Source organism: Trichosporon asahii (assembly GCF_000293215.1).
Source record: "Trichosporon asahii var. asahii CBS 2479 unplaced genomic scaffold scaffold00002, whole genome shotgun sequence".
NCBI lineage: Eukaryota > Fungi > Basidiomycota > Tremellomycetes > Trichosporonales > Trichosporonaceae > Trichosporon > Trichosporon asahii.
Window position 1 is genome coordinate 42,564 of NW_014040922.1, and position 25,774 is coordinate 68,337.

The window sequence follows — 25,774 nt, forward strand, 5'->3', positions numbered from 1 at the left end:
GTAATTTCAGAACCGGCCCAGGTCGGACACTGCCAATGCCGAGGTCCGTGGGATGTGCGCTGCGCACCTGCACTTGTGTCCTGGGATGTCTCTCGATGTCCGGGTTGTCCTGGTTATTGCTCCTAGACCGGACCCGTACTCAGAATGGAGTGCCTTGTGCACGGGCGGAGTGGCGTTGAGCGTCGAATCGTGCGCTGCTGTCCGGCTCTGCGAGATGGGCTACTTGGGAGCACGCTGAGCTGTCGTTTGCTCGTTTGTGAGTTGTTTCGTCCGAAGATTGAAGGAGTGAGGCGTTTGCAAGGCGTTGTTGAGAGGAGGTAGAAGTCCGGTTGGGGGAGGTGCCGGGGATGACAAGAGGGAGTGATGACAGAGAGGGGTGGTGGACTGGGGTGAATATAGGGATATGAAATGTTTATCGAGCGCGGTCGGCCGTGTTTGTTGACACCTGATGTCGTCGGAAATGAGCGAAGGGCGCGGAGGTATGTGTATCGTCGGGATTTGTTTACACGGTGCGCGCGGCCACAAGGATGCAGCGTCCAGCGCGGCGTTGGAGAGTAAAGATGCACGCGAGCGACAAAGAAGGTTGTGATGGGCAGCGCTGTGAGGAAAGCGATGATGATGCCGAGAATGTCTTGGGTCGCCGGTGGCCGTTGAAAGCGATGAACCCACTCACCCACCACCACACCGGCATCCACCGACGCATTAGCCCAGGGTCACCACAGCGGAATCAAGGTGCCAGAATTCCTGGGCCCTGGCATTTCATCTCCTGAACTCCCGGCCACCTGCCTTCGCATCGTATTGCATGCATGCATGCATGCGTGCGTGTTCTGCGTACTGTAGATGCGTATTGAATGCGATGCATCAGTCTATGCAGGGTCAAGAGCCAGGACTGCAAGGACCGTGGAGCCGTGGAGCCGGACTAGTCCTGCGTGTTTCGTCGTGACGTGACACCGCCCTGTGGACTTTCTGGCACTTAACATGTCGAGAGATCTGACACGTCCTAGTCTGCGTCCTAACAGACGGACCGTTGCATGACCTTGGCGCTACCACATGCTAGCGAGCATCGCTAATCGGGCGCCATCCAACTCGGTGGAGCATCTCTTTGCGGAGCGAATAACCGGCCACCTGCCAGCCCATGACTTGCCTCGTTATCGCTGCGTGGGCGTGGGCAGCACAGAGACAGCACAGAGTGGCTCGTCAGTTAGTCACTGTCTCTCAATCTTATCTATGCGCGCGTGCGTGCGTGTATCCGTGGATCGTGGACAAGACACACGAGTGTGCCAGCACATCACAAGACGATCCATGCACCCTCCTTGCTCGATACTGCCACTCGGGGGAGGGGAGTCTACGGCTTTGTTTACGCAATCCCTGCAAACTTTCCTCGCCGCAACACGCAGGTATGACCCGAAACCTGCCACACTCTCATCCGAACGGAATGTCTCGACTGTAGTGCTCTCTTCTCATCTCGTCAAGTCGAATCAGCCGGCGTGACAAGCCAACCCATTCATCATCAAGCATCACCTGCCCATTACCCCTGCTCACCACCAGGCATTCAATGTCACTCTCTTGTCACTCTCTTCACTCATTGGATCTCATCTCGGACCTGGCATTGCTCCTGGACAGGGCAACTCTGGCGCCTCCAGCGATGGCTGGCAGTGCTTTGTAGCGATTCACTCCGCCAAGCGAAGGTCACGTTATACATCAGCAGTCGTGTCAATCAAAGAGTACAGAATTACAAGCCCATGTAAGAATAACCGGTCAGGCCTTCTAAACCTTCCTGCGCTTCGCATTAGGCTCACCCTCGCCTCCCTCACCCTCGCCCTCTCCTTCCGGCATGGCGTCAAACTCAATGTCGATCTGCGCACTCATGTCCAGGTCAATGTCGGGTAACGACTCCGAGTCAGGGTGCGCCCGCTTGCCATTCGACTTTGTCGGCGTCGCGACGTCATCCTCGTCCATCGTGTCCCCGTTCGCCTCGATTCCGTTCGATATCGGCGCCGGCGTCGATGCAGCGGGCGGAGCGGGGGTCGCTGTCGGCGTAATGTCGTCGCCCTCGTCACTGTCCTCGATGACGGCAGCGCTCTTGCGCGTCTCCTTGCGGATCTTGAGCGCCGTGTCCTTGCTGGCAGCACCAACGAGGCGCTTCTCATAGTTGCGGTACGCAGCCGTGCTTCGGGCGACATCGGGTGACCCGCACTTCTCCACAGCCTCCTCGAGGTGCGCACGGATCTTCAGCGCATCGCTTCCACTGATAGGTCCCACAAGGTGCGACAGCGGCTTGAAGTACGACATCAGTTGATGGCGCTTCGCCGCCGCGCGTCGCTTGCCATCCTGGTCCTTAGCCTGAGACTGCTGTTTCACCAGCGCGGCAAACTTTTTGAAAATCCAGTCAATGTTGGCAACGTGCAGGTCGGACACCTCGTCGGACCGAATCTGGCGCAGGATCGTAAAGTGCGTGCCGTGCACGACAAACGACTGCGCCGCTGTCCGTGCAAGCGCATTTGTCGCGTCCGGGTCGTCCTCGTCGTCCTCGAGGAAGATGGTGAAGGACTGGGGTCAGTTTACTTCCGCTCTCCCCAACTTACATTCTGAAGGGCCGCGCTGATGACGTGCTGTACAGTCGTAGCCTCATTGTTGTAGATGCCCTCGTCACGAAGCACGTCGACGAGCTTCTTGACCACCGTGTCGTAGGTGGATCCAAAGCGTCCATAGTGCATGAGCGGCTCCTTTGCCTGCTCGACGTCGAGGACGCCGCACCGCACCGCGGCGACGAACGCAGAAACGAGTTGCAGGAACTGGAACTCGCGCTGCGCCTCTTCAAGCGACGGCTCGTCGCCATCGTCGCTGTCGTCGTCCTGAATGTCGGTCGCATACCGCTCCACGGCGGCCTGGAACGCGCCTCCGAGTCGGCTCTGCTTGTCCAGTGCCATCTCGAGAGCACACACCTTGGCGGCGGGCGCAAACGTCTCGTTGCGCTTCTGGAACACGACAAAGAGGTTGATCAACGCGATGAAGGCCTGCCGCCGCACCGCGTCGGCCGGGTTGGCGCGCGCAGCGACCGCAAAGCTCTCGAACAGTTCGACCGCCTCGTTACGGCGTGTCCGGAGGAGGCGGACCTTGTCCTGGTCGTCCAGGTCGGACTCGGTGAACCGCTTGAAAAGCCACGTCAGGTGGAGGAACACGATCTGCAGAGCCTGCTCCACAAGCTTTGCCTCCTCCTTGTAACCAAGACTTCCGCGCCCAGCAAATGCAGACACAATCGTCCAGCCCGCACTCTGACCACCCTCCTCGTCCTCCATGGCGGTGGAGATATCGCGGCTGCGTGCCAGCAGGCTGATGCGGAGTAGGATCGCCTCGATGGCAGTGACCTGGTCCTCGTCGATCGACATGGACGGCACGTCCTCGCCATTGATGACGTCGCGGAGCGACGTGAACAGAGCCTCCTCGAGCTCGCCCAGCTTCTGCGCGTTGATGGTTGCCATCGACTCGTTCGCGTTCAGCGTGTTGATCGCCTGCATGGCGGCAGTAAGGACGGCAGGGTCGGTGTGCTGCAGGAACTGCTTCGTGACGTCGTCCCACAGTGTCTGGTACGCGGCCGTCTTCTGCGCTTCGAGGTACACGGCGAGGTTCATGTGTTCCGGAATCGCGAGAACGCCGACAATGCGATTGACGTCAGCCTGGTGCTTGGTGAACAGCTTGGGGAGCACCTGCAGCAGCGCCTTGGTCTTTTGCTCATCCTCGTCGTCCTCCTCCTCCTTAATGCACGCGATCAGCATCTCCAGCAGGAAGTCCTCCTCCTTCTCCGTCAGCAGCCACATGTCCTGGTCCGCCGTGGAGTGGTCAAGAAGCAGATAGTTGACGAGGGCGTTCCAGTCGTCGAGCAGCTCCATGTGGTTGGACAGCGCCTCCGTAGCGGCCGCAGCACGAGTGGTCGAGTTGAAGCTGGAGCCAGGAATGAGGGTAGCGGCCTGCTTGGACGAGCCGGCTTCCTCTTCCGGTTCGTCGAGAGCCTGAGACGTCTCAACGAGCAGGCTAGCCAGAGCCTTCCACTCCAGCCGGCGCTCCATGTCGACGCCCTTCAGGTTGCCCGCGCGCTTCTTCTTCGCTGGCCGGAGCGCCTCCCACTCCTTCTGCAGCTCCTCCTTCTTCTCCTCCCACAAGCCCTCGACGAATCCAGCGGCCGCGTTGCGGATGCGCGCCTCCTGGTCAAAGATGAGCCGCGCAACCTTGCCTCGCTGATTGTCCTCGTCATCCTCGAGCGCACCAGCCTTGTCGATAAGGGTGATGACGGAGATGGCGTTGGTGCGGACCGGCGTCTCGACATCCAGCGTCGCCATTTGAACGAGACGTGGCGCCAGACGCGTCGTAAACGATCCAGCACTGCCGGCCGAGTTCGCGTTCGAGTACAGACCCTGCAGCGCCTTGACGGTCTCGAGGCGCGCGCGGCCGTCGGGGTCGTTGGTGCCACGGACAAAGTAGTTGAGGTATCCCGACGAGACATACTTTTCCGGGAACTTCTTGACCCAGACGCCGAGCTCGCGGAGGCAGTCGGTGCGGATCGCCGGATCGGCGTCGCGCACACGGTGCACAAACATGCTGTCATCAGCTAGGCCCACGGGTATTTAAGCTTACACGTTGAAGATCTCCTGCATGTACTCTTCGAGTTTCGTCTTGCGCTCATGCGTCTCCTCGACCTTTTGCTCGGCGTCTTCGAGACGCTTCTTGGCGGCAGCGTTGGATCCAGCCTTCTTCGCCTCGGCTTCCCGCTGGCGCTGCTTGATGCTGAGCTCCTTGGAGACGGAAGCGGCAGCCTCGCAGAGCGCCGAGTTGATCTTGAGTGCGATAAATGTCGCAGTGTGTCGGATTGGGCGGAGGGGCGAGGACGTCATGGAGTGAAGCCACGAGAGCAACAGCGGCATCAGCGGCACGCTGTGTTTTGTGCTGTCGGCATCCTCGTAGAGGTGGGGGGTGAGGTAGAGGGTGGCAATGAGGTGGGCGACGACAGTCGAGAGGTTCGCCTTGAACCCGCGTAGCCTCTTGTCTTTTGAGATGAGCGGGTAGACGGCCGTGTTCGTCTGATGTCAGCTTGCGCAGCTCGTGGAAGCTCACCTTGACGCTCTCATCCTGGATGCGCTCAATCGCATCAACAACACCGTCCTGGTCCATAGCCTCATTCTCATCCACATCGGCACTGAGCCCGCACGCCCGCACAATGAAGAGGATCAGCTCGTGAACGGCCGCGCGCTCCTTGTCCTCGTCGCCGGCCGTGCCCTGGTAGTTGTGCACCCAGTCCTCGACGAGGGGTTGCAGCGCCGTGTCGGGCGTGATGACCGCGTCTGAAGTCAGCTTGTGTACAGTCAGATAGCTCACTGAAAAGCCCAGAGTCGGTCTTGAACCCCTCGGCGGGCTGGACGTGCCGGGGCAGGTGGTCTTCCTCGACCGTCTTCTTCTTCCTGGGCGCCTTGGGTGCGCGCGGCTTGCGCTGTTTCCGGGGGCGCTCGCTCTCGCTCTCCGACTGGATGTTAGCTGAGTCAATGGATAGACAGCTCACGTCAGAGCCTTCCTTTCCTGGACGTTAGCAAGTTGCACTCAAGTGGCGAGGGAAGAAGGGCAAGATAGAGCACGCGACGCGTCGCGCGTCGACATGAAAGTGTTACGCACCATTTAAGGGGGGTGCGAAGCGCTGGGGCGCCTTGAGTTCGCGTGTTCCGCGCCGTGGTTCGTCTTCGAGGGACATTGTCGCCAGATGTGTGCTGGATGGGGACGATGGGGGACGGAGCGGTGTCGAGCCAGCGTCAACAACAACATGACCTAACCGTCCTCGAGCATCCGACTCCTGGGGACCTTGCCCCGCGCTTATTTGTTCCGCCACCCTAAGGATCTGGGTTGACTGGGTTGACTGGACCGACGCGTCCCAAGCCACCCAACCGCGTATATTACGTAACCCCGCATGGCGACCTGAACGATGTCATGAAAGAGCGAGCAAGCAAGTGGAAATTGGTTTGTTGACAATGAGCCACCCATGCCGCCCAGATGCCTCCCAAGCGACGGCGCCATGGCACACGATCACACTCCCAGTCCCAGTCCCAGTCGCAAGTGGATTCACAGGTCGACTCGCTCGCCTCGCTGCCCTCGAACCGGGGCGCGTCCATCGCCGTCGCCGGTCCCGGGCCGATCTCGGCAGAACATCTCCAGTGGGGCGCGGCGGAGGCCCTCACAGCCCTCGCGGACTGTAACCACCTAGACCGGGATTTGGAGAGCCTGATTCCAATCCCGCGCCGCACCTTTGGTCACCCCCCAGTGAGGGACAAGGGCAAGGCGAAAGAGGGCATCTACTGGCGCACAGCCACGCTCGCGTTTGCGTGTACTTGTGAGTCAGCTACCCGAGAACGAACGAGCTGACAATCAAGGCAATCTGCAACGCTACCCGCGCGCGTGGGTCTCGCGTCCCCCGGAATTGGCGCTGGGCAGCGGCCGGCTCGAGTTCCCCGCATGGTCCACTGACGTCTTTGACGATCCGGATCCAGAGCAGGACGACCTGGCCCCGTTTGACGAGTTGTGGCGCGCCCCTCCGCCTCCCCCTCTCCCTCTGCCCCGGCCTCGACCTCTACCGCCGGCACCGCCAGTCCTCCCGGCGCATTTCCGGATACTTTCCCGCCTCTCCTCCCCCTCTTCTCCGGCTGAGCGCTCCTCCTCCCTTCCGGCAGCGACACAGCGAGCCGTCCCCGACCACTCGGCACGGCGGGAATGGTGGCGCGCCACAATAGCGAACGACGCTCGCTTCGGCCTGATAGACTCCGTCCTGAAGGCGGAATATGCCACGCCCTTCGTCCCCTCCGCGCCTCGGACGGAGGACGAGTGGAAGCTCCCCAAGCGCCTGGACCAGCAACGACACCCCTTCCACCCCGCCCTGCACACATACCTGCGCCGATCGGGAGCGAGGGTGTACTGGGTTATTCCCGTCCATGGCCCCGTCATCATCCCGGGGTGGGGCGACCCGATCGCCGGGAGTAGGACGCCATTCACGTCTCGCGGCGAGATGGACGAGACCCTGCCCGTGGGGAGGGGGGAGGACAAGGCGCGCCCCCTCCTCTGGACACCCGCAATACTCGGCCGCTTCGTGGCCGCTTTGGTCCAGCTGCAGCATGAGGGCCGGTATGGCCGGCTCCGTCTCGCTCCCTCGGGCCCCAAGCCTGATCCCTTCTTGACAAGCAGTGCCAGTGTGCCGAGCTCTCACAGCTATGTGCCGAAAGGACGAAAGAAGCGGCCAAAATCCTCCGACGACGACGATACCGAGCTCCTCTTCACGCCAGAGAATGTGTCGCCCGCTGGCGTCGAGTGTGGTGACCATCTCCGCGTCTATGTCGACGCGCACAAGGCGCTCTCGTTCCGCACCTGGCTCAATTACTGGGACGAGGGCCGGTTCGCAAAGTGTCGCTTTGCGCTCGTTGCGCCGACGGGCGAGTGTCTCATTGTAGCATAGTTACTTTCTGGGTTTATCATCACGGTCACGGTCAGTTGATTTGTATTACTACTACTTCTTTTTCTGCCTGTACGCAATGCATAGTATACACCACAACTGCACACACACACCACCAAAAACGTCGTCTAAGGGGCCTTGGGGCGGCGGCCGACCTGGGCCTGGAAACCAGACTTGATGGCCTGGACGGAACGCCTCGATCCACAGCTCTCGCAGGTGAGGAAGTAGAGACGGTTCTCTTTTCCAAGCAGCGTGTCGGGCGACCGACAGATCTTGCACGTCACGTACTCGACAATGTACTTGCGGAGCACGTTCTCGATCTGCTTCTGGTTAAACCGTCCCCTGAGCACTAGGCGCTGCGCACCGTCCATCGATCCCTGCGTACCCAACTCGGCGTACAGGAACATGAGGACGTGCTCGGGCTGACGGTGCAGACGGCGACAAATGTCGACAAAGTTGGCAAACGACGTCTTCTTGGTTCCCTCACGCGTCACCTGGGGAGGAACAATGGTGAATCGCCTCTTCTCGCCGGCAAGCTCCGGGTTGTTGACGTGGAGGAGCGTGAAGAATCGCTTCAGAAGCTCGTTGTAGCTGGGGTCACGGCCCTCGGCGACCCACGGGTCCACACCTCCTTCGGCACCTGCTCCCTCGCCAGACGTCTTGAACACATCGTCACCAAAGTCGCCGCCCTCCTCCTCGTTCTTCTCAGCCTCAAGCTCGTCGAGCTGAATGTTAGCTACGGTCGAGAGGAATTTAGCTGTGAGGCAACAGACATATGGGCACAGGGCCCGGTGGTCGCCACACAGACGCTTCACTCACCTCCTTGGCGAAGTCGGCGGCAGGCTTTTTCTTCTTCTTCTTCACGATGGGGACGTCGTCTCCCGTGGCGGCGGGGGACTCGGCGTTGTCGAGGTCGAGGGGAATGTCCTTTTTGGACTTCTTCTTCTTCTTCTTCAGGTCGGCAAACATGTCACCCTCCTCAGCAGGCTTCTCGTCGGAAGCAGCGGCGGCGGCAGGGGCAGGGGCATCCTCGGCAGGGGCCGACGAGGAGCTGGCAGCGGGGGCCTCAGCAGCAGGCGCAGGAGCCTCGTTGTCGAGGTCGAGGGCAACCTTTTTCTTCTTCTTCTTCATACCCGCGAACGAGTCGATGACGGGGTCGGCCACTGTAAAGGTTAGCTGACTTTGTCATGGTCCGAGGTGGGAGCCAGGTGGCGTCGCGTGCTCCGGATGTGTGATGAGCGGCTACGTACTTTTGAGTGGATTAGACTAAAGGGGGGGAAGGCGGAGTACTGGGGGAGAGGGGGGAACGGTGGCGGCGTTCGAAATGTGTTAATGGGCGGGGTTGATGGAGTGGTGCCGGCCCTTTTGTTGTAAGTGTTGCTCGATGGGTGTGGTGATGAGCAAAGCACTGGGCGGTGGTGGTGGTGGTGGTGCGGGGATGTCGAGTCGATGAGGTTTCGAGCACAAAAGACTGTCTGTGAGCTTGGCTTGGGTGGACGATGACGGTGCCATGTGGTTGATTTGGTCCCGTTAGAGGGTGATGGAGGTTGGGTCCCAGTTGGGTGCCACATGTGGTTTTGAGGATTGTGGTAGCTCCGGTGCTTCGGAGTTTTAGGGGTGATCGCGTTGGTGGGACGGGGCAGTCGGGTCCCGAGTCGCTCCGGCTGGTTGGCTGGAGCGGGGGTTGGCTGCGCTGGGCGGAGGGAGAGACTGGCTGGGTGTCTGCCTGGGCGTGGACTCGCTCTCTCTCTGCGTGCCCAGTGGTGCTTGCTTGCCAGACACTCTCATCGACCACTTGAACACCTCTTCTCCTCACCTCTACCCCCTCCCTCCCCACTCCACCTCCGCCCCCTCCAAAATGTTCGCCCGCAGTGTCCGTCCCGCCCTCACGGCCGCCCGCACTGCCAACCAGCAGCAGAAGGCTGGCATGGCTACCCTCAAGGAGATTGACCAGCGGTACGTCGCGCACTTCCTCGACTCGACAAAATCATCTCGGCTAGCAACTCCGACAGCACCCCCCTCGCACCCACACCCAACAACCACCACACCTTGCGCATCGAATGAACGACCTACCGCCTATGTGCCGTGTTGCTGCCGGATGATTTTGCGACGATGGAGAATCGAGTGCATGCAGAGGAGCAAGTGCTGATGCGTAACAGTCTCAAGTCGGTCAGGAACATTGAGAAGATCACCAAGGTGCGTAGCTGTACCATGTCGCTAAGTTGTAGCTAACCCTGCAGTCCATGAAGGTCGTCGCCTCGACCAAGCTCACCCGTGCCGAGAAGGCCATGCGCGAGGCCAAGAAGTACGGCGGTGCTTCCAACGGTATGTGTCGCGACATCATCAACTGTCAGGGATCGGTGGGCGGACGTTACGTGTTAGGAGTGAAAAAGCCGAAGAGACATGCCAGAGTCGGAGTAGTGCTGGAAAGAGACACGGATTGTGCTTGGAAACGCAGGAAAGAGGGCGGAATCGAGCGGAGGAGAAACTACAAAACATAAACACGAACGGCGGCTGACGTTGTGCACAGAGGTCTACGAGCAGACCAAGGAGGGCGACGACGCTGCTGCCGCTGCCCCCGCCGGCGAGGCCGTCGAGAAGAAGCCCATCTACCTCGTCATGTCGTCCGACGGTGGTCTCTGTGGTGGTATCCACTCTTCGCTCTCGCGTTACGTCCGCAAGATCGCTGCCCAGGACCCCTCGATCCAGGTCGCCATTGTCGGTGACAAGCCCAAGGCTCAGCTCACCCGTATGATCAACAACGACAACATCCGCATCTCCTTCTCCGGTGTCGGCAAGGACGTCCCCACTTTCGGTGAGGCCGTCGCCATCGCCGACGAGCTCATGAAGCACGGCGGTGACTTCAACGAGGTCCGCATCGTCTCGAACCACTACATCTCGGCTCTCTCGTACGAGGCCCAGACCGTCACTGTCAAGTCGGCCGAGGAGCTCCGCCAGGCCGCCGGCTTCCAGCGCTACGAGATGGAGGAGGACGTCTCCAAGGACCTTGCCGAGTTCTCGCTCGCCAACGCCATCTACGCTCTCCTCGTCGAGGGCCACGCTGCCGAGATCTCGGCCCGTCGTACCGCCATGGAGAACGCTTCCAACAACGCCAACGACATGATGGGCTCGCTCCAGCTCCAGTTCAACCGTGGTCGCCAGGCCGTCATCACCACCGAGCTTATCGACATTATCACTGGTGCTTCCGCTCTCTAAGTCTAGTGTTGACGACGATGGGGGAGAAAACGTCCACCAGAGTGGGCTGATAAAGATGCACAAATCAAAAGCAGAGCAATCCGGCTGCGTCGTCGCAAAGATCCAGAGCGTGCGGGCTACATGACCATGACCTTTGCTGCAACAACCCGCTGCTCCGACTTTTAAGCTTACCCGACGTGATCGGCAATCCGATTTAGTCACGTGTGCACTACTGACCAGACAGGAAGTTGAGTGCCTCATTTCGCAGATACCACCGGGAGTCTGCGTCACGATTGTGGCTTACGACGACGCAGTGGAGTAGTTGTAGCAATGGCCAGCGTTTCACTATTTGACACAAACCTCTAACTTGTTAACCAGCATTGCTCGTCTACGCACTCGACAGTGGCGTGCTGCCACATTCGCATCGACGCACAGGCAGGACCGGAGAGGAGCGGATCCCAGCGAAAAACGCAATTCGAGTTTTCTACCACGTCCATTATTCAAATTACCATCATCAAAATCCAACATCACGGCCCACGGCCCCTGGCCCCTGCTACAGTTATCCAGCCCGAGGAATGTATGCGACTTTTTACTTCGGGGAGAAGAGGAAAGAGCCATCCTCGGCGATCCAGCCCCCGTACCCGGCCTGAAGGGCGCCGGGCGCGGCCCAGAACTGCGCCCCGCACGAGAACGAGAAGCCCGAGATCTGTTTATCATAATACCACTGCGTCTCCTCGCGCCAGCCGTCGCACCAGATGTTCTTGGTCACGCCCGTCTCGGTCGCGAAAAAGTTGCTGCCGCTGCTCGGGACGTCGAAGGCTGAGGCCACCCAGGCCGCGAAGCTGTCGATGTAGTCGTTGCGCTCCTCCAGGTCCTGGCGGCGCGGACCTTTGGCTGCCTCCTGGGGAGTAGGGGGGGCCAGGGGGGCGAGCTGTGTGGCCGCGGCGCCGGAGACGGCGGAGACGGCGGAGACGGCGGAGACGGCAGTGAGGGCGAGGAGTTGGGCGAGGAGCATGCTTGACGTACTGTACTTGTGGGTTAGCGAGCAGTCTACACGTCGGCCAACATACAGAGAGGAAACAAGTTAGAACTGCGAGGTGGCTGTACTGCGGAATTGGGAGCGAGAAGGCGCGTCTTTATACTGATCCTCGAAGACCGCACGCGTCCATCAAGTTCAGAGGACGATATCGGCCACACTCGCAGTGCCCGCTGGCAGTTGACAGCCTTGACGCGTGAGACGTGCCATGGCTGGGGACGCGCTAGGGCTTCGGAGCCCGCTGCCCGCTACCGCTCGCCCCCCGGTTCGCCTCGGTGCAACATTGATTGGAAATGCACATTCACTGACAACTCAGGAACCCGTGGGCACTGCGCAGCACCGTTTGCATACTGGCTCGATCGTACCTCTCGTACCTTTGCTTTTACGAGCTCCATCATGTGGCAGAGGCTTGCTGATTCTGAGCACGAGCACGCGGTTTCAGGATAGGCCACAGGCTTTGCTGTATTGGCACAACGTGTGACTTGTTTATGCTTATCAGGGTTTTCAAGATCCTGGGCTTTCGGGCTGTTGGCACCGCAGCCCGCCCCATTCTCGGGAGTACAGTTCGACGATCTCCATCATGTGTCGTGACTACTTTCAAGGTACAGGGATGCGGGTGCCTTCCCAGTTCACGGCAATGTGACTTGACGAGTCGTCGATGTCTGGGTCCATCGTGCGACCGTACCAAACCATGGCTTTCTCTAACTCAGTGGGACCGTAGCGTTCGACCAAGGCGAGCACCGCGCTCCTGGGTGCTGGATCACTGAGGGCCTCGCGCGAGTCACGCCCACACCACACCTGTTCCATGCACCTGATGACAGTGTCTGAGACTGCGGGGGCGTCGGGCCATCGCTCCAGGGCCGAGCAGGGGGCGAGGTCGCACTCTGTGAGCGTTTCTTGCGCCTGGCAGTTAGTCGCCGAGTGTAATGTACTGTATGCAGGAATACGCACCGTGGTCAGGACGTCCTGCGTCGCATCGCGGAGCCAGTCTCGCCATTCCTCGACTGTCGTCGTGATTATTTGCTGAGCGACACGACAGTCAGCCCGGAGCTGGTCGTTGCTGGTGTCAGCGATACTCCCCCGACGCACTCACAGCTCTAGCACTACGTCCAACACGGCCAAGTTCAGATCGAGTTCATCGGCGAAACCGTCCAACGCTCCGTTCTCTATGCCTTGCGCAACACGGCGGCTCGCCTGCTGCGCAGCGAAACGCACACGGCGTCCGAGGCCACCAAACTCGAAGACACCGGGGAAGTAGTAGGTACGTGTGGGCCACTCGTTACGCGGAAAGACAACGGGTTCGTACTCGTCCTCGCTGTGCTTTTCTCGAGGATGTTGAGCTGTACACATTGCGCAGACGAGCAGATGGGCGATGGAGAAGAGAACAAAAGTCTAGTGGATCACGGAGACAGAACATTCAGTTCAACCCCCGAGGTACACGTCCATTCGGCTGTCGCAGCGCCGAGGTTTGGCACTATTGACAAACTAGCTGCGCTTCACCATGGTGCCGGAGTATAAAGGTACAGACCGCTGTGGCCGCTATAGCGACAACTTGCGGAAGCACTGTGCAGCCCGAGATACAGTGCATACATTGTCTTTATGCTTCCCAGAACCAAACAACTCCGCTATTGTCCCAGTTGTAGTTGCCTGTAGCAATATGGAGATACTTCCCCGCAGGGTAGTCGAAGCGGTACCAGAAGATGGCTTGACAGTTGAACACATACGACTTGTACGAGACACCTTTGAACTGGGCCGTCTGGTGCCAATGCGGGCACCAGATCTTCTGCTCCATGTCCGCTCGAGCAACCATCCAGTCCCCGTCCTTGGGGGGGCTGAAGACTCTCCATGCCCAATCAGCGAAGTCGCTCTTCTCGTCACGCTGGTTGAGACGGGCGGGGCCGGAATGAGGGCGAGGCTGGACGTCATCATTTGCTGGCTTGGTGGCGACCAAGGTGGCGCTGAGTTTGCCCCCTGTCACACCAGAAGCATCGTCAACTTCACCAGGGCCCGAGCTTGGGTTGCCGCCTGAGGCTGTCACTTCTGAGGTCATGGCGATGAAGGCGAAAAGCTGAGCAAGGCGCATCGTGGAGGAAAAGTGCTGGTGGTCAGCGGCAGTCCTGACGCGCAACTCACTCTGAGAGGCGGCTTCGAGTACTGTGAGGGTGGTAACCAACAATGACAGAGAGGTGAAGCGCTGTTTATGTAGGCATAGTCTCACCGGGATCTCGCGAGAGCTATCGCAAGGTACATTGACTGCGGCCGCGTTGGTGCGAGATAGTGCCCGCCTGAAGCTAGTTGCGTTCGTGACTACGTCAAGATTTGTCCTTTCAGCGGATGCATTGTCCTGGGAGTTGGTGGCGATATCCCCTACGAGAGATGCCGGCTCTCGCGCGAGCCATCTCGTTGCGGAAAGGACTACACTCCCACTACTAAAGACCATCGTCAAGGAACCAAATAGCCGCAAACCCATCCGTTTTGTAGTGACCCCTCGCGACGCTGACGATATCGTGGAATCCCATGGAGTCAGGGTACCAGAAGAGAGCCTTGCACTTGAACTGGAACGCAATGTACACCTGCCGCTCGTGCGGAAAGTAGGCGGTCTGCACCCAGTGTCCGCAGTCGACGTTCTTCTGCGTGCCCAGCGGGGCGACGAACCAGTTGCCCGAATCGGGAACGTGGAAAGTGACCTTGGCCCATTCACCGAGGTCGGTGGTCCAGTCACGTTCGGCTAGGTGCGTGTCGGTCTGGCTGGGAAACAGCACGGTCAGGTGGGCTGTGCCGTTATGCTCAGAAGCGCTGAGGCCACCATTTCTGGGGAGAAAGATCGGCGCCGTTGCACCGCCCGAGGCTGGCGCGCCCGAGGCCACTGCTGCGAGCGCCAAAAGTCGGGCAAGAAGCATGTTCAGTAGTGGGGTATGTCTGGGATAAGCTTAAGATGCTGCGGACAACTCACAATGCGAAGAGGGGAAGGAGGAGATGGACACGGACACCAGGTGAGGCGACGTTCTAAGTATAGTCTCGAAAGGCAGGGTGCTGCACGCATGCACGCTTCCCAAGCCTTTCGGGCGCCGATGCCAAGACCAGTCTACGGTCCGCCAGACCGTGAAACGTACTGCCGTGCCGCTAGAAAGGCGCACTAGGGCTCGGCAGACCGTTGACCGCTGGACTTGTGTGGACTAGGAGACGCGTCCGCCGAAATTGGCGACTTCTCCGCGAAATGGTGCGGAAACGCCACAAGCTTGATTCCTTCTGAAAGAGTCGTCACGGCTGTCTTGAAACGGTCATCTTGAAACGAAACTACTACCTTGGCACGATTTGAGAGTGGTTCCGCACAGTTCAACCACATGCAGCGTTGCTCTATCATAGCAGGAGACGTCCCAGGTCCGGCACTGCCAACTGTATCGTAGAAGTGTGTCTCCGTCTCCTAGGACCGTGGCTTCCCATCTGATAGCCACAAACGAGCGGTACTACATCGACCTGACCATGTCGCGAGGAAAGGCCGTAGCGTGTGTTGTTGAGCTTGTACGGTTTGGGTATTGTCGTCTGCAAAAGAGGAGGCCAAGTGGCGTCAAGTCGGAGCATAAGCAGCGCCCCACTTCCACAGCCTGCGCTCCGAAGTGCCTGGAAACTGGTCTCCTTTTATGCAGATGACAATACTCCGTCAAGGGTAGGAAAGCAGGTATGCAAGGCAAGTATGAATTCAGGCATGACCGCGACTACATTCATTATACATCAATGAATCACCATCGACTGAGTTCGTGTATAGACGCGACGACCTACGAGAAAAAGGCTCCATGGTCGGTGATCTCGACGTTACCCGCCGCCGCGGTAAGAGAGTCCCGCTCGGACCAGAACCATCCACCGCAGAAGAAGTGGTAGCGCACATACTGAATGTCCTTGTACCAGCCGGTCTGGGTGTTGGCGCGACAGTCGAGCTCGGCGTGCATGTAATCCGCGCCGATGAAAAGGTTGCCATCCCAGGGCCGGTCGAAGGTCTCTTCCGCCCACTTGCCGAAGGCCGTGATTTCTTCGTCACTGTAGCCGCGCTTGTCCAGCGTGTCCAGGCGCCGAGGTCCATTGGAAACCGGGACGGTTGCGTTGCCCCTGAAGAAGGACACGGAGAGGTCCCTGGCCGCCGCGCCCGAGGTGGCGGCGGCGAGGGCGAGGAGTTGAGCGACTAGCATGTTGGGACTAGAGTGAGTGCGCAGTCCGGAGAAATGGGCTTACAGAGCGATGAGGTATAGATAAGAGTTTAGACTGGGATAAGCGCTGCTGGTGGAACTGCGGATGGCGTCAACAGCTTTATAGCTGACTACCATCACTGTAAGCTGCTGCGCATTCGGCGATCTCGAGGTGCCCGCATGCCCAAACCCTTCCTGTTCAACGAAATATCCGTCAGACGTACAGGACGGGTTCCTCAGATGAATGGGCCGCTAAGAGACGCGGCAGGGCTCCTCCGACCGATGGCCGCTGGCCGTCACATCCGCCTCACCAGGCGACCGCGCTGCCCCATAGACCCTGAATGTCGCGAAGCTTGGACCGACCGCGACGTTGTAGGGTATGTCGTTGTACGGTAAATGGCTCTAGGTGGCCGAAAAGCGGCCACAGGCGCCACAGACCTTCAACCTCGATGGCACGAGACAGCAGTCAGCTAGAACAGCACAGTGCACTTCCTGAATGTGCGGCAGCTCGACCGGAAGAGACAAGGAAGGGCCGCTCGTGGAGCGATTTGGGCCCTGTTACCAACGCCGTACCAACGCCGTACCAACGCCGTACCAACGCCGTACCAGCGCCGTCTTCGTCCGCAGCAGCAACTCATGAACCGAGGCTAACCACAGGCACCCTCCTGCTGAATGCTTCGAGGGTCATCGCGAAGAGGTGACAATGTTGCTGAGCGGAGAGTCAGGCAACCGGGGAACAACATTGCATAGAAAACCCGTAAAACTCCACCCCCTCTCCAACTTCCTACCAACAATAAACCGAGGCACCCGTGTTGCTCCCGCCCCCGTTACCCCTACAGTTAACCGACGAGATACCGAGCGCAGGCCACTTGGACCAGAAAAGCGCGCCACACCCAAAGGAGTACAACACATACTCGGCGCCCTGGTACGTCGCCCTCTGCTCCGTGTGGGGGCAGAAGATGTTGTAGTTCACATACGAGGCTGTGACGAAGTAGTTCCCGATGGTCGGGAAGCTGAAGACGGTGTCGGTCCACGCGTCAAAGGCCCGCCGGGCTGCGGGGCCGTAGTATCCGTTGTCCCAGTCGCCACGCTTGTCGAGAGCCTCGGCGTGGGGCTCGGTGTCGAGTCGGCGAGGTCCACGCGGAGCGTTGTGCTCAAGCGTGCCGGGGACCAGGTTGGTGGCCGCAGCGCCTGAGGCGGCGACAGCGACGGCGAGGATCTGAGCGACAAGCATACCGAGAGCTTTGGGTCAGCGCAGTCTCGTAGATATTCTCACCGAAGGTATGGGGGAGATGAAGATGTGCTGCGGATTGAACTGCGGATTGGACCTGGGAAGAGACGAACTTTAAGTACTCGTCACTCTGGATGTCGCTAGCGACGGCGTTCTCGTGTTGCCCGTGCGCTAACGCATGCCTAGAGGCTTGGGAAACCTGTCTGACGCGCTCTTGGGCGGATGAGAGCTGTCTTCCGACGTTTCGAGGTGGCTAAGAGGCACTAGGGCCTTGCGGACCGTTGCCGGGTCTTGGAACCGGTTTGGGAATCCGACTGCCGTGTAGTCCTCAAAGTCACCCGCTCGACAGCGACAGAATGATCGATTATAACAGCGCGGCGAAAGAGCATGTTGCTCGCCAAAGGCGCAAGCAGACATGACATCGGCTTCAACTCTAGCAGTGGCCGACGGCATCCCGGCTTAAGTATCCCTACCGCCGCAGAAACGCGATAAGCAACGACGCTGGAAGAGTGCCCGAGCTCGGCATACTGTCCGACCGAGAAGGCGCAATTACTAGCCCAAAAGGGAGTCTTTGCAGTTCCGTCGCCGATACAGCTAGCGCAGAGCAGAGCGCACGATCAAGGCCTGGATCATGAGACGGGATAGCTGCATTCGGGATGGCAGACGGCGATTAAAGCTATAGCCATACGCCATCCAGGTGTTATAGCCTTTCGGGTCACCGGAGCCACTCAGTGCACCGCTCTAGCCCTCTTTCGGCCCTCGGACCGTGCGGCCAAGCCCGCGGTCGTGGTTCTGGACCAAGCTGAAACGCGCAAAACACGTACACCATGAGGAATGTTGGAGTCGAGTCCCGGGTAGCGCATCAGGACCAGAATGTCGGAACCGACTGAGTATTGATGGCGAGGCAAAGCCAGATGCGCGAATTTCGGTCCGCTTACATGTCGCTCACATCGCCTTGGTCCCAAAATACATCATAGCGGTCCAATTTGATCAGCAGAGTGAGAGAGGATGATCTTCCAGAAGATCTGTCAGCGACAACGACGTGACATGCACACATGTGGACGTCGGACACTCACGCACGGGACGTTGGTGCTTGGTGTCTCACCAGAGTCTTGGCTGGTGCTGCGCGGACGCCACACTTCAGAGTCCACTGTCACACTTTACAGGCCACAACATCTGTCCATGAGTCAACATCGAGTTAGACAACAGCACAGAGACTGTCAGAGCATAACTGGCATTTCGCCATGTAATCGCGCATGCACACCTCCCAATGAGAGTCCTGCTGAAACAGTTCTGGCAGAACAATCGGAAAGTCTACATGAAACTCGCCATGACGTCGGGTCGCTCGGGTAGATCGCTTACACGGTCCCCTCTATCCTGGTTGCGATGCACACGATACCGAGCTAATCAATACTTTTTGGCGCCTCCGAGTAGAGACAGGTTGAGGCTGAATGGGATGGATAGAGTTGCATGCCTCGAGTGCATAGCACATGTCTATTCGAAGCATGAAGCGGTGCGGTCGAGCGAAAGATCGGCGAGTCGAGATGGGTCGAGGCTGACAAACCACATGGGCTAGTTTCGTTATCTTGTGCACCGCCTCGTGGGAGATCAGATCAGCGGAAGTCTGTACCTCTTGTATGTGTGTCACGGAGTAGAGAAAGGACGGAGCAAAGAAGTCGCGCGGAGCATGCAGCGCTCGGGCCTTCCGCCTTTACACACCTGCATGCACGGGGGACGGCGGTGCCAAGACGGCGCTAGGGCGATCTCGACATCACGGTCACCTGCCTCTCGGCTCCGAACGACGGCGCAGGAATAGACAAGAGACATCTCCCAAACACACGCCGCTCTCCTAGCTCTCCTCTCATCCTCATCCTCATCGTCGGGCCGTGCGCCGTCACCGCCCTCCGACACCTCCCACTTGTGTCAATTGCTCTTCCACAACAGTTAAAAACCCCCTTCCTCATCGTCACTCATTCCCTCCCCGTCACCACTCGCGGACCCACTATCACTGCCGCAAACCTCCACCTCGACAACAACCACCACCTCTACTCCGAAACTCTCCCGCCGCCCCCAACATCACCACCTTCCACCACCATGGCCGGCAGCTTCACCGCCGAGGCGGGCGCTGCGCTCGTCTTTCTCATCCTCTACGTCTTCCTCTTGTCCTACATGACCTTCATGTATGCCCGCAAGCGCTACGAATGGAAGTCTCGCTACTCGATCCTGTACCTGCACACGACGATCCGAGTCGCATCGCAGGCGTGCGGGCTAGCCTTCGCGATCCTCGCCTGGCGCAACATTGACGTGTTTGTCGCGTACCTCATCCTCTCGGCCGAGGGCTACTTCTCGCTCACGATCGCGGCCTACTACTTCCTAAAGCATTACGAGATCAAGCATTTCGGGTGGTCGCGCCTGGGTCCCGCGGACCACAACGAGGGCGGACGCAAGCGCTTCCTCCAAGCCCTGTCCATGGTTGCCGTCCTCATGCCCTGGCGCTTCTGGGACCGCAACCTGCTCATGATTGTTGATGCGTGGCTTATCCCGGCCAACGCGATCATCATCGCCGGCGGCTCGATCATGGCCGGCCTCAACGACAAGTCGAAACAGCTCGACCCAGACGACTACAACAACCGTCTCAACGTCAGCAAGGGGCTGCGCACGGCGGGCCAGGCCGTTTTCCTCGCCCTCACCGTTCTCTTCATCCTCCTCTACATCAACGCGGCGCGCAAGGGCCGCGGACTGAAGCACTCCTCCGAACGGACGATGAGCAAGACGGCGCTCGCCATTTTCGGTATTGTCGGCGGCATGCTCCTCGTGCGCGGTATCTTTGGTGTCCTCCAGGCCGCAGTGTACAGTCTGTCGTACTCAAACCCGGAAAACTATGACGGGCACGGCATGAAGTCGCGCTTCACCGCGATCGAGTACTGTCTCGCTGTCGTCCCGGAATTCACCGCCGCGTTCCTCCTTAACATGAGCTACTGGAGCACGGCGCGCGAGCCGTCTGTCGAGCTGATCGACCCGGAGGACAACGCGACGGAGTTCGTGCGCACTAATCGCGGTGGCCACGAGACCGAGTACGCCGCCGAAGACAAGAACTCAAAATACGAGACCGTCCCGAAGTACACCCCATAACTCTCTTCCTGTGTATCGTCGTAGCCGGCACTGTGGATATAGACGAGCTGAAAGACCTACATGTATGACCTAATGATGCAGACGAAGTTGATTTGAGTTCAGATCCATGATCCAAGGATGGCATCGCAACTGAGGAATCCAGGCACCGCGCAACGCCGAGGGGCGCGAGCGGGCACGTCCGCCCCAGGTACCGGCAACTAGTCATTCCGGAGTTGGCCCAGCGTAAGCTGCCCATCGCCCACTTGATCAACATCTGGTGCATGCAACACCTTTTCTCTTAAACTTTCAACTCTACACACTCCTTCACAAAACACAAAGCACAATGCCCGCCGTCCCGACCTCCGAATGCTACGCGCACGCCGACAGACTGCGCGGCCGCGTCGTCCTCATCACGGGCGCCGGCTCGGGCTTCGGGCGCGCAACCGCGCTCAAGTTCACCGAACTGGGTGCAAAGGTGGTGCTCGGCGATGTCGACGCGGCCGGCCTCGCCGAGACGGTGAAGCAGGTGTCTGCGCAGTCTGGGCCCTCGTCCGTCGTGAGCGCCAAGTGCGACGTGACGTCCTGGGACGACCAGGTCGCCCTGTTCGAAACCGGCGCCAAGGCGTTCGGGAACATTGACGTCGTGCTTCCCAACGCGGGCGTCAGCGAGATCGGACGTTTCGACCCCCGTCTTGATGGCGATGCGAGCAAGCTCACCAAGCCCAACATGAAGACGATCGACATTGACCTCATCGGCGTGCTGTACACGACGCGCATTGCGCTCTGGTACTTCATCAATGACAAGCGGGCCGACCCGGGACTGAGGAGCATCGTGTTCACGGGCTCCATGTCTACGTTCTATGGGTCGGATGGAGTTGGCTACGGAGTCGCCAAGGCGGGCATCCTGGGCATTATGAAGGGCATCGTCGCCTCGTGCAATGATCTCAAGGTCCGCGTCGCTACGGTGTGCCCGTACTTCTCGAGTAAGTCGTGCGGAGGGCTGCGCCAGCTGGCACAGCCCAGCAGCCCGTCTTCCCCATTCACCTCCCTCTCCCCATCTCTTTTCCTCCTTCTGTCCTCTATCCTACTTGTGCACTCGCTGCGCTCGTGTGGACTCGCTGCGCTCGTGTGGACTCGCTGCGCTCGTGTGGACTCGCTGCGCTCGTGTGGACTCGCTGCGCTCGTGTGGACTCGCTGCGCTCGTGTGGACTCGCTGCGCTCGTGTGGACTCGCTGCGCTCGTGTGGACTCGCTGCGCTCGTGTGGACTCGCTGCGCTCGTGTGGACTCGCTGCGCTCGTGTGGACTCGCTGCGCTCGTGTGGACTCGCTGCGCTCGTGTGGACTCGCTGCGCTCGTGTGGACTCGCTGCGCTCGTGTGGACTCGCTGCGCTCGTGTGGACTCGCTGCGCTCGTGTGGACTCGCTGCGCTCGTGTGGACTCGCTGCGCTCGTGTGGACTCGCTGCGCTCGTGTGGACTCGCTGCGCTCGTGTGGACTCGCTGCGCTCGTGTGGACTCGCTGCGCTCGTGTGGACTCGCTGCGCTCGTGTGGACTCGCTGCGCTCGTGTGGACTCGCTGCGCTCGTGTGGACTCGCTGCGCTCGTGTGGACTCGCTGCGCTCGTGTGGACTCGCTGCGCTCGTGTGGACTCGCTGCGCTCGTGTGGACTCGCTGCGCTCGTGTGGACTCGCTGCGCTCGTGTGGACTCGCTGCGCTCGTGTGGACTCGCTGCGCTCGTGTGGACTCGCTGCGCTCGTGTGGACTCGCTGCGCTCGTGTGGACTCGCTGCGCTCGTGTGCACTCGCTGCGCTCGTGTGGACTCGCTGCGCTCGTGTGGACTCGCTGCGCTCGTGTGGACTGGCGCTAACGACAGAAACCAACATCCTCGACCCCTCCTTCGTCCACCCCTACCCTGCGCTCGGGTACGCGCAAGTCAGCGACGTCGTCAACGCCTTCGTCGCGGCCATCACGGACCCGAGCCCCAAGACCAACTATGCGGCATACCTGATTCCGGACCAGTGGGGCGTCTTCCGCATGGCTGCGACGGGACAGTTGTGAGTATCCTCGAGCCTGAGCGTTGCCTCGCTCGCATAGACATGATAGACGAATCCTTCTCGATCTCGACCACGTCTCGCTCTCGCATTACATACTCTCTCTCTCTCTCTCCAGAGTCCTGCTCGAAAGCCGCACCTAGACATGTTTGTAGCTTCGTATTTCTCGTGCCGCCTCCCGCTTCCCGTTCCGATCTGTTTTTGCATCTATGTATCTGACCGTGTCCGGATCATGCGACGAACTACGCTTATGCATGCTGACTTCTTTCTAAACTACTCTTTCTACATTCTACGCAGTGACGACCTTGGAGATGAGCGTCAGCGCCTCGAGCGTCGCCTCGTCATCCCACCGGTGAGGGCAGTGCCAGCTCGCTGCGGGGGTGCTTGATGAGTGCGGAGTGTTTGCTACACTCGCTCCGGAAGCCTGTTACGCCAGCTCGAGAGGCTGCTCGATGCGATGAGCGAAGCTGACGTACAGTGTTGGCGCCGAGGCCGCCCGTCGCTCGAAGGAGGAGACGGCCGCTTTCATCAAGGCAGACAAGGAGAAGGCCAAGGCGAAGCTCTAAGCGAGCGCGAACGCCGCGAACGCTGAGCGAAGCGAGGGCGAGGGCGAGGGCGCCGCCGTCTTTGAGAACTTATCGCGGCATGCGCTTCAGAGCGAGTCAGTAGTAGAGCGCAGAGCACTCAAGATGAGCACAGGTGGAAGAGGGCCCCGGATCAGATAAATCCAGATCAGCGGGAGTAGATAAGCCCAGAGGAGCAGTGCGTCAGTAGACGAGAGTAAGAAGTTTACCCAAGATCCCAAGACGCCGAAAAAGAGAATGATATGCATACCGCAACAGACAGAGAACGCGCAGGTGCATCGCCTTCATCCGCAGTTAACAGCTACGGCACGACCACGGCCGATGACCTCAGGATCCTCAGGATCTACGTCTGCTTTTGTCTGCTGCGGACGTGATGTGTGCCTGGGGATCCGATTACTGACGTTTTCGGTTTTTGCTCAGACTCGTGCTCTCATGCTCTTGCTCTGCGCGACATTTTTCCGAGCTCTGTTTCTCTGGAACTGTCAGGACCCGAGTACCTGAGCAAGCAGGAATCAAGAGATCCACAAACACAGCGCGCAGCGCGCAGCACGCAGCACGCGGCACGCGGCGCGACCAATGTTAAATCAATGAGGCCGCGAAACTGCTCATGTAAGAAGAGCCTGGACACACGCAGGGAACACGAGGACAGTGAAGGGGTCCAGAAGCAGGGAGACTCGGAGAAGCCGTTCCCAAGCTGGCCCCCTCGAATGCTGTTGCTGACTCACCTCCCCTCGCCAAGAAGCACAAGCTCTTGTCGCGGCATGTTGCTCAGTACTGGGCGACAAGCAGTGTGGGCGCACGGCGACATGGCGGCACAGCAATGTGTGCCAAGTGCGGTTGGTGGTATGTGGGCCGCAACGGATTCCCCGGTGGACAAGCGATGGCCGGTTGCGCTGTGGTGGAGCGCAGATCGTCTCTCCCAGCCAGCCTCACTGTCACCAGTGACGTCTCTGGCGTTGACGTTGCGGACATGCGGACGCCCCTGCAAAAGGAGTATTCTAATTCAATGCATTGTACTTGGGAATCCCTCACCGGTGGTTGATGCCCTGGGTGTTCGGTTCGGCGGGCAGGCGGGCAGACTTCGGTGGGGTGGTGGAGGTGGAGTAGGGTGGATCGAGAGACGCAATGATGACGCATGTCTTTGCCAGTACTTCGCCAAGCCCCTTGGGCATTCGTCCAAGGCTGCTGGCTGCGGCCTGCACCGGTCTCCTGGTCTCCGCATCCCCCATTCAGCATGCATAAAGCAGCCTTTGCATCCTTCTTGCCCATCCCCTTCTTCTTTCTCCTCGCGAATACTCACCCCAGACATCCTCACCTCATCACCTCTAACTTTTCAACGCAGGTCGGAACCCGATCGGCGAATAACTCTCCCAACCCCCCTCCGACCCTCTCCTAACTTTTCCGTCCCTCGGACCATCCCTTCCTACACCAAGCCGTATCCATGCCGTCCCTCTCGACGACGGCGGCCGTCGCTGTCCTCGCCGCGCTCGGCGCAAGAGCGCAATGGAACGACGTCCCTCCCTCCAACGACAGCGCGACGAATCCATGGTGGCCGCAGTATCCAGAGGGCACGAGCAAGTACGACTTCATGATGAACGACACGAGCAACGACGAAGACCTCAAGGGCAACTCGCGCATTGCAAAGTGGATTGTCACGACGAGCAATGTCTGGAGAGCGCAGTTTGGTGAGTCATTTGCGACGAGCGCCAGAGGTGCGAGGGAGCAAGGCATCGAAGCTAGTGGTGGGGACTGGAGCGCGCTGGTGCAGTGTCTGGCGGCTGCTGGCCCCGTTGAACCCTGGGACGAGAGCATGAGTTACTGGCGAATGCTGCTGGTGGCGGCGGCGCGCTGATCAGTCGCCACCTGTTCCCAGGGACGAGTGTCGGGCCCCCCAAGCGGCTGTCCTTGAGAAGCTTCTGAGCCTCACCACACGCACCACGGAGGAACGGATCTGCTCTGAGGCCGCTCCAGGAATGTGGAGACGGCGCAGTACGCTGTTGTTGTAAAGCGGCGTGTATGCGGACGACGATAATAGCCTTTTCGGCATTTCTAGCCTCTTGCTCCGCGCGGTAGATCTCGCTCTCCCCTCCGAAACAGTCGTGACATCATGTTGACATGCAGGCTCTCAACCAACGCAGTGGAACGAGTCGTGTGCGCGCGAGGCGCAGAAGCACGTCGACACCTGTCTGTGGGAGCACTGGGGGTCGGACAACCTGGCCGAGCAGTCGTACTCGCTGCCCGAGGGCCGCTTCGACGTGAACAGCATGATGGAGCTCTGGTCCAGCGAGTGGGACTACTACCCCTTCCGATACCCCGAGGCGCAGGCCAACAGCCACTTCACGGCCATGACGTGGAACAGCTCCAACACGGTCGGGTGCGCGTGGAACGTCGGGTGCAGCAACGACACCGAGTTCCCCTCCCAGACCTTCTTCGTGTGCAACTACTGGCCAGTCGGGAATATGAACACGGACCCGCCGGGCGAGCTGTATGCCAAGAACGTGGGCAACTTTACAAAGTGGAGCCCAGAGGAGGTTCCGACGATCACGCCCGACCAGGTGCCCAGCAGTGGGAACGCGCCCACGGTCAAGAATGGCAATCAGACGCAGCAGGATCAGGCTGAGGCCGAGAGCAGCTCGTCCGAGGCCGCGGCCGCGAGTCAGACGGGGCCCGTGGCGCCCACTGATCCGAATGGCAGCGCGGCGGGCAAGTTGGCCGTCAGCGCCGCGCTCCTCGTTGCGGGCCTCGTTGCCTCGCTCGCATAGACATGATAGACGAATCCTTCTCGATCTCGACCACGTCTCGCTCTCGCATTACATACTCTCTCTCTCTCTCTCCAGAGTCCTGCTCGAAAGCCGCACCTAGACATGTTTGTAGCTTCGTATTTCTCGTGCCGCCTCCCGCTTCCCG

The 25,774-nt window shown here is 59.7% G+C and overlaps 12 protein-coding genes across 12 annotated transcripts; 5 read left to right on the forward strand and 7 right to left on the reverse strand.

The window, feature by feature from the left end:
• Window positions 1-1,767: 1,767 nt before the first annotated feature.
• On the reverse strand, window positions 1,768-5,737 carry A1Q1_05214 (uncharacterized protein; the record flags this gene model as incomplete). The annotated part of the gene is made up of 6 exons (XM_014328689.1): window positions 1,768-2,529; window positions 2,586-4,596; window positions 4,657-5,018; window positions 5,110-5,346; window positions 5,397-5,515; window positions 5,662-5,737. 6 exons carry the CDS (start codon window positions 5,735-5,737, stop codon window positions 1,768-1,770), a joined length of 3,567 nt encoding a protein of 1,188 aa, XP_014184164.1.
• Window positions 5,738-6,033: 296 nt separating this feature from the next.
• Window positions 6,034-7,483, forward strand: A1Q1_05215 (uncharacterized protein; the record flags this gene model as incomplete). Its single annotated transcript, XM_014328690.1, has 2 exons — window positions 6,034-6,370; window positions 6,411-7,483. 2 exons carry the CDS (start codon window positions 6,034-6,036, stop codon window positions 7,481-7,483), a joined length of 1,410 nt encoding a protein of 469 aa, XP_014184165.1.
• A 125-nt stretch (window positions 7,484-7,608) lies between these two features.
• A1Q1_05216 (translation initiation factor) lies at window positions 7,609-8,992 on the reverse strand (the record flags this gene model as incomplete). Its single annotated transcript, XM_014328691.1, has 3 exons — window positions 7,609-8,205; window positions 8,300-8,643; window positions 8,890-8,992. The coding sequence occupies 3 exons, from the start codon at window positions 8,990-8,992 to the stop codon at window positions 7,609-7,611; spliced, it is 1,044 nt and encodes a 347-aa protein (XP_014184166.1).
• Window positions 8,993-9,338: 346 nt separating this feature from the next.
• Window positions 9,339-10,696, forward strand: A1Q1_05217 (ATP synthase gamma chain, precursor; the record flags this gene model as incomplete). The annotated part of the gene is made up of 4 exons (XM_014328692.1): window positions 9,339-9,436; window positions 9,640-9,676; window positions 9,721-9,805; window positions 10,011-10,696. The coding sequence occupies 4 exons, from the start codon at window positions 9,339-9,341 to the stop codon at window positions 10,694-10,696; spliced, it is 906 nt and encodes a 301-aa protein (XP_014184167.1).
• A 568-nt stretch (window positions 10,697-11,264) lies between these two features.
• Window positions 11,265-11,690, reverse strand: A1Q1_05218 (uncharacterized protein; the record flags this gene model as incomplete). The annotated part of the gene is made up of 1 exon (XM_014328693.1): window positions 11,265-11,690. The coding sequence occupies one exon, from the start codon at window positions 11,688-11,690 to the stop codon at window positions 11,265-11,267; it is 426 nt and encodes a 141-aa protein (XP_014184168.1).
• A 618-nt stretch (window positions 11,691-12,308) lies between these two features.
• Window positions 12,309-13,061, reverse strand: A1Q1_05219 (uncharacterized protein; the record flags this gene model as incomplete). The annotated part of the gene is made up of 3 exons (XM_014328694.1): window positions 12,309-12,614; window positions 12,663-12,761; window positions 12,816-13,061. The coding sequence occupies 3 exons, from the start codon at window positions 13,059-13,061 to the stop codon at window positions 12,309-12,311; spliced, it is 651 nt and encodes a 216-aa protein (XP_014184169.1).
• Window positions 13,062-13,308: 247 nt separating this feature from the next.
• A1Q1_05220 (uncharacterized protein) lies at window positions 13,309-14,611 on the reverse strand (the record flags this gene model as incomplete). The annotated part of the gene is made up of 3 exons (XM_014328695.1): window positions 13,309-13,905; window positions 13,960-14,078; window positions 14,149-14,611. The coding sequence occupies 3 exons, from the start codon at window positions 14,609-14,611 to the stop codon at window positions 13,309-13,311; spliced, it is 1,179 nt and encodes a 392-aa protein (XP_014184170.1).
• Window positions 14,612-15,411: 800 nt separating this feature from the next.
• On the reverse strand, window positions 15,412-15,895 carry A1Q1_05221 (uncharacterized protein; the record flags this gene model as incomplete). Its single annotated transcript, XM_014328696.1, has 2 exons — window positions 15,412-15,427; window positions 15,492-15,895. The coding sequence occupies 2 exons, from the start codon at window positions 15,893-15,895 to the stop codon at window positions 15,412-15,414; spliced, it is 420 nt and encodes a 139-aa protein (XP_014184171.1).
• Window positions 15,896-16,676: 781 nt separating this feature from the next.
• Window positions 16,677-17,576, reverse strand: A1Q1_05222 (uncharacterized protein; the record flags this gene model as incomplete). The annotated part of the gene is made up of 2 exons (XM_014328697.1): window positions 16,677-17,134; window positions 17,300-17,576. 2 exons carry the CDS (start codon window positions 17,574-17,576, stop codon window positions 16,677-16,679), a joined length of 735 nt encoding a protein of 244 aa, XP_014184172.1.
• Window positions 17,577-19,217: 1,641 nt separating this feature from the next.
• Window positions 19,218-20,255, forward strand: A1Q1_05223 (uncharacterized protein; the record flags this gene model as incomplete). Its single annotated transcript, XM_014328698.1, has 1 exon — window positions 19,218-20,255. One exon carries the CDS (start codon window positions 19,218-19,220, stop codon window positions 20,253-20,255), a length of 1,038 nt encoding a protein of 345 aa, XP_014184173.1.
• A 322-nt stretch (window positions 20,256-20,577) lies between these two features.
• On the forward strand, window positions 20,578-22,849 carry A1Q1_05224 (uncharacterized protein; the record flags this gene model as incomplete). Its single annotated transcript, XM_014328699.1, has 3 exons — window positions 20,578-21,217; window positions 22,106-22,286; window positions 22,762-22,849. The coding sequence occupies 3 exons, from the start codon at window positions 20,578-20,580 to the stop codon at window positions 22,847-22,849; spliced, it is 909 nt and encodes a 302-aa protein (XP_014184174.1).
• Window positions 22,850-24,308: 1,459 nt separating this feature from the next.
• Window positions 24,309-25,629, forward strand: A1Q1_05225 (secreted protein; the record flags this gene model as incomplete). The annotated part of the gene is made up of 2 exons (XM_014328700.1): window positions 24,309-24,552; window positions 24,989-25,629. The coding sequence occupies 2 exons, from the start codon at window positions 24,309-24,311 to the stop codon at window positions 25,627-25,629; spliced, it is 885 nt and encodes a 294-aa protein (XP_014184175.1).
• Window positions 25,630-25,774: the final 145 nt, after the last annotated feature.